This window comes from Juglans microcarpa x Juglans regia, chromosome 7D, assembly GCF_004785595.1.
Source record: "Juglans microcarpa x Juglans regia isolate MS1-56 chromosome 7D, Jm3101_v1.0, whole genome shotgun sequence".
Taxonomy (NCBI): Eukaryota; Viridiplantae; Streptophyta; class Magnoliopsida; order Fagales; family Juglandaceae; genus Juglans; species Juglans microcarpa x Juglans regia.
This window is the reverse complement of record NC_054606.1, coordinates 26443387-26449473: the sequence shown is the minus strand read 5'-3', so window position 1 is coordinate 26449473 and position 6087 is coordinate 26443387. Positions and strand designations below refer to the sequence as shown.

General features: G+C 35.6%; 1 protein-coding gene across 1 annotated transcript; it reads left to right on the top strand.

Moving 5' to 3' along the window:
• Window positions 1–1563: 1563 nt before the first annotated feature.
• On the top strand, window positions 1564–5781 carry LOC121239442 (probable serine/threonine-protein kinase PBL16). The gene is made up of 6 exons (XM_041136690.1): window positions 1564–2058; window positions 2935–3230; window positions 3342–3477; window positions 4147–4283; window positions 4759–4882; window positions 5136–5781. Exons 1-6 carry the CDS (start codon window positions 1995–1997, stop codon window positions 5531–5533), a joined length of 1155 nt encoding a protein of 384 aa, XP_040992624.1. The 5' UTR covers window positions 1564–1994; the 3' UTR covers window positions 5534–5781.
• Window positions 5782–6087: the final 306 nt, after the last annotated feature.

Sequence of the window (6087 nt, the reverse complement as noted above, 5' to 3'; positions counted from 1 at the left end):
TGCGCCAGTAAGATAAGTATGATAAGTCATATAATTTAAAGATAAATCATGCATAACATGAGCATATGTATGAATGATTATGATTTTAAGTTCTCAACATGAGATATTTTATAAAAAAATCTTATATTAAATATATTTACATTATGATGGGTGTCTTACTAAGTCATCGACTCATTTTAGTTTATTTTTATGTTTTTAAACCACATCAGATCAGAATATTTATGAAAGTAGAGCTGTAGAACAGAACTTAGTCGAAGGATTAGGGAGGCATGACAGTGGCCTAGATCATATATAGAGATTTAAAATTATGATTTTTATGACACGGATTTTGAAATATTTTAATAAATACTTTCGTGCACTTTCTTTTATGATTTCAATATTTTTAATAAAGATGATTTAATTTTTGAAAATCTTTATATATGACGCTCATTTAAGAAGAAATAGTTTAAGTCAAGTTCAGTAGTAACACTCCGACTCTCGAAAATTTTTAAAAATGACTTTATTATTAACCGTAGTGAGAGACTGTTACAAGCTGTTTGCAGGCTTCGTCAATTTTCTCATGCTTCGGGGCAACAGCTCATGTGCAAGACCAAATCTAAGAATTAAGTTGCAATTAAGCATATATGATAAATTAAACAGTAGCCTTAATTACCTTCACCCCCAACAGTCAACAGACAATTTCTTGCCTATGCAATATGCATGATAGTTTGGAGGCCACAATACTTGCGTGAAAACTAAATGCTCAGGCGGCCTCCCGAGGTTCAACTACAGATGGATCAAACTTTCCAGCAACAACCTCCACCCAGCATACTTTGATATTTATCAGGATTTACTGAAAGGAAAGAACGATAAAATACGAGTAAACAAGCCTATGCTACATGCTATGCATAATGCATGTGATGTCAAACTAGTAAGTCAATTAGAAATTACCATGCTGCAATGCAGCCATGCAATGGCCTTGCTATTTTACTCCCATAATTATTGGCACATACAAATCCCTCAATTAACGGCCTCGAGTCGAGAACAATATCAAATTTTTTTCATTAGTTACTATTTATCATCCCGCATCCTACATCTTATAAAAAATACCTCTATACTTTATGAAAAATACCCTCACCCCATATGAAAAGGTATAAGTGTTGAGTGTAAGAATGAATAGTAACTGATGCATAATAAATCTCATCATATACACACATTTCTTATTGCCAAGTAGAAGTAGTTGTGTGTGTATATATATATATATATATATATATATATATACACATATATTGTTTGTTGGGAAAATATATATAAATTAGAATTATATTTGCAAATTTATAAGGAGGACACCTTTTTCCTATTGCTGGTATATCAAGGTTTAATTAGTAAGAAAAAATTAAAACTGTCTACTATTATAGGCCAGATGTGGCTATTTACACATTTTTTTTCCCTAAAAAAATAACACCAATCCGTAGGTGAAGTAGTTGCAATGTTTCCCGCAAATGGAAGATTATAAAAGAAGAAAAAGAAGATGGAAAGAAAGAATGAAGGTGGGCACAGGCTAAGGAGAAGATGGACGGTATGTTAGAGAGTGATGGAAAAAGATTTGTGGGGATTAGAATGCACCTTGTGTGCGCACTAAGAAGAAAGCGACCAAGGCATATTATGAATCTACAACACAACACGACTCTGTGGGCCCATTTCCGCCATAGCCAAGAACCCAACCCCACCTCGACACTCTCCCATCATTACCTTCAAGAATTCCTCTTCTGCACTTTCCAGTTTTTATCAACAATTGTACCCACAAACAACTAACCGACAACGTTTCTCAATTACGGAAAACCCATCTCGTAAAACATTGCCTCCTCAAATTGTTTTCTTTGTGTGTGTGTGTGTGTTTTTTTTTCCCTAGTTTCGGTCTGATTCTTCTCTCTAGAAAAGAGAAATAACTTCGCTTTTGGTGATGGGTGGCTGGTGAGGAAGTGAGTCTGGAGCTTGTCTCTGTTTGGTGTGTGATGGGGAATTGCTGTTGTAGGTGGGAAACCTCAATTTACAGGGTCTCAACCAATGTAAAGTCAGGTTGGCTTTCGACAAAGCTATGCTTTTTACTGGTTGGATTCATTTGATTTGTTTTTCCTCTTTGTTACAATGAAACTAGTTGTCTCTAGAGATAGGTTTCCTCTGTTTGTTTTTGTTCTGTGTCTGTGAGTATTTTCGGTGGTTAATGATATGTATATTTTTATTTTCCTGATCTGTATTCTCTCTTGAAATTTGGGATTGAAGGTTACATATTAACAATCTTCAATCTTCTTCTCATGCTCTGTTTTCGCCTTTTCGCTTCTGTTTGTCATCTCTTTTTCCTTGTGCCATAATTAGTAAGTTGTTTGGAATTTAGTAAGATTTTCTTGTCAAAGATTGTCTTCTAAATCAATATATGTGATCTATTGGCAATTAAAATGAAGGCCACAAAATAAATGATGATGATGATATACTTTTTCCCTTTTTGTTTTCCCCACCTAACAAAAGCTATATATTTTCGTTTTCTTATGTGGTAAGTGGATACATTCTCTTATCCCAAAAGAAAAAAGTGTATACATTTACTGTAACTCACCTTCTCTTATGTTTGTATTATCACTATAATTCTAAGGAGTTACAATTATTTTATTGAAGAAAGTGTCTCCTTGAATGTTTTTTTTTTAATCAATCCTAAAATGTTTTTTTGGTCCTTCACTCCGGGTTTTGACGTTATCTCCTTGAATGTAGGATATTAAATTTAGTTCCTAAAAACTTAAATTACCTGCAAATGCCTCATCCAGAATACTGTTATGGTGAAGTGACAACTTGTCTCTTCTTTATATTAGTATGGTTTTGTCTTGAAAATAGAATAACAATGGATTTCGTACCTGGATATGCGATATGATGAAAGTTCATCTTGCTGTTTGGAGTCTCCAACAGACCAGGCCCAATTGGTGAAACAAAGGAACGATGATAGTAAATTACCATCGAACCCAAAAGAAGTAGAAGATTTGCGCCGTGATTCAGCAGCGAATCCATTGATTGCCTTCACCTTCAATGAGCTGAAGATAATCACTGGAAATTTTAGGCAAGACCGAGTGCTGGGGGGAGGAGGGTTTGGAAGTGTTTATAAAGGGTTTATTGCTGAGGATCTAAGGGAAGGGCTTCCTCCACTTCCTGTAGCTGTTAAGGTTCATGATGGTGATAACAGCTATCAAGGTCACAGAGAATGGCTGGTAATCTTCGACATTCTTTCAAACTTATGGTGCTATATGTATCTCCTATTCTTTTCTTTTAGAACTCTGCAACTTAATACCAGATTGAATAAGTTCCTTATGGATTTCTAGGCCGAAGTCATATTTTTGGGGCAGCTTTCTCATCCAAATTTGGTAAAATTGATTGGATATTGCTGTGAAGATGAGCATCGGGTACTTATATATGAGTATATGGCGCGGGGTAGTGTGGAAAATAATCTGTTTTCAAGTATGCATTTCCTCTTGCCTCTCACCTTCCTTTACAATAGCTTTTCGTTTTCAACATTCTTCCCTGAAAGCTGAAGCTATAAGATGACAGTGTTGGTGTAACGAGATTTTAGATTCTGATTACCATCTTATGATGTTTGTTTTAACATGTGTTAGGGATGCACCTTTATCTAAGGAAATTAGAGGAATAGTAACTTAATAAAGGCGCTACAATGACTCTAGCAGAGCCTTGTATCAGCTGTTGTCTGCAGGAAAGGTGTTAAAATTTAAAGAGTTGATATCTATGCATATTTCGAGGTGACCTGCAGAAAAAATGGCCCCTAGTGACTGTTGGAGAGGTATTTAGGGACTTAATTCAGATTTCTCGTGTGTACTAGAGGGGAAAAACCACAAGGGCCGGAAGCTTCTTTGAAAAACAAAACATACCTATGGGGCCTAAACTTGTCTCAAGATTTTCTCATTGGTGTGGCAAGCCTGTTGTTTAACTTTCTCTAAGGTGATTGAAGACCCATGTCTTCTAATTCATCTTACTTAGTGTTGGAGGAAAAACATTGATTAGGAAGTTGTTTTTAGACAGATTCTGTAATTTCTGAATCTGTTGTTGTTCAGTTGGGCATGTCTATAGTTTAGTTTCAATAGTGATAACGTAATTTGTCTTTTGTTTTTGTAGGAGTATTGCTTCCTATGTCTTGGTCCACTAGAATGAAAATTGCATTTGGAGCTGCAAAAGGACTTGCCTTTCTCCATGAAGCTGAGAAACCTGTCATCTATCGTGATTTTAAGACGTCTAATATTCTGTTAGACTTGGTTAGTATACGAACTGAATAATTGTTGAAGAAATAAAATCAAGTAATTATTTGGCTTCCCTTTGTTTCATATCATAGAAAAAGACACCATTCAATTTCTTAGATGAAGGCTCATTATAGATTATAATGATGGAACTCTCTTCTTTCAATTCAAATGCATTAACTATAAAATGAGGCAGCAGTTGGAATTTGGTAAGGGGAAAGGTGGATTCCTACTATACCGCCTCAAAAGTTTACCAATTGGATTAGGAGTATACAATCCATGTGAAACATTTTTTACGTAGTTCAGCGTTTTACCCTGTTAGACCTTATTTTTTGGATAAAGATTTCACTGCAAATTCCTTGAAACTCACATATATTAAGGAGACAAATCTATTCTATTCTAGTGCCATCAAAGTACTATTATGTCAAATTATAATCAAATCACTAGCTTTTAACTTACTACTTGGGTTTTTATATACATGATTCACAAATAGGACTACAATGCAAAGCTCTCTGACTTTGGCCTTGCAAAAGATGGGCCAGAGGGAGACAAGTCTCATGTTTCTACTCGCATAATGGGAACATATGGGTATGCTGCACCCGAGTATATTATGACAGGTAAGCTTTGTTCTGACTAGAATTCCTTGTCAACATCAAAGTAAGCATCCTTTCAACAAGAAAAAAAAAAAAATCAAAGTGAGCATCATTCTGCATGGGAGATTTTTGGAGAACAGAGGAGTTTGTTTATGTTGTTCAACACGGCATGTGAAATGGAAAAGGTTCTTGGTGAACACTTAAAAGTTTAAGCCTTACTCCTTTTAGGTTAATGCTGAAAACTGATCACATCATAAACATCTTTTGTTTTGTGCAGGCCATCTAAGTTCTAGTAGTGATGTTTATAGCTTCGGCGTTGTTCTTCTTGAACTTCTTACGGGAAGAAAATCCTTAGACAAGTTACGGCCAGCCCGAGAGCAGAACCTAGCAGATTGGGCTCTCCCGTTACTTAAAGAGAAGAAGAAATTTCTGAATATCATAGATCCAAGACTAGAAGGAGATTATCCTATTAGAGGAGTTCACAAGGCTGCCATGCTAGCTTACCATTGTCTAAACAGGAATCCAAAGGCAAGGCCTCTAATGCGAGATATAGTGGACTCCTTGGAGCCTCTTCAGGTCCCTACTGAGGTTTCAACTGAAAAAACTATGTTAACTATAATTAGCCAAGTTTCAGATACAGAGTCGAAAGGAAAAGAAGATGCACAGAGTAACTGAGTACTTGGTCTGGGTTTTTCTTATTAAGCACCTTCTCCAGTTTAAAGGGAGAAGTTTTTGCATTAGGTAGCCTTCTTCTTCTTCTTTTTCTTTTCTTTTTTTGGAAGGGGGAATTTGGAAAGAAAGTTTAATGCTTTGATTTGTTGTTCTTTCCTTTTTAACACTAAATATGATTGTCATAGTTACTTGAAATTCGATTATTTTAACAGTAAGTAAATATCAATCTAGACCCGTGTATGATTGTAAAATATCAGCCTGCTTGATGATTTTTTGTAATTGTTTGCCCTTGGAAAGCTAACTTTTATCAGGCATTAGTTATCATAGTCCGTAGAACAAAATGTAATTCTAAGAGGTGTGATTACCAAACGGTGAACCCCTTAGAATAACACCCTCTCCATAGTGATGAGAATTATGGGGGGTGATGGTTGAGGAAGTGTCAATAGAAATAATCGTTTGATTTAGTCAAAAGGTTGTGTCACTTATCAATGGTTGTGCTCTTTGCCAACTAGTGCCTCATAATCTATAAATAAGGACCATTTGTGCACAATGAGTAC

Bases quoted from the DNA above. Each gene is read 5' to 3' on its own strand.
- LOC121239442 (XM_041136690.1), top strand. From the start codon at position 1,995: ATGGGGAATTGCTGTTGTAGGTGGGAAACCTCAATTTACAGGGTCTCA. The intron at 3,231-3,341 runs GTAATCTTCGAC...ATGGATTTCTAG, and splicing joins AAGGTCACAGAGAATGGCTG to GCCGAAGTCATATTTTTGGG. The intron at 4,284-4,758 runs GTTAGTATACGA...ATTCACAAATAG, and splicing joins CTAATATTCTGTTAGACTTG to GACTACAATGCAAAGCTCTC.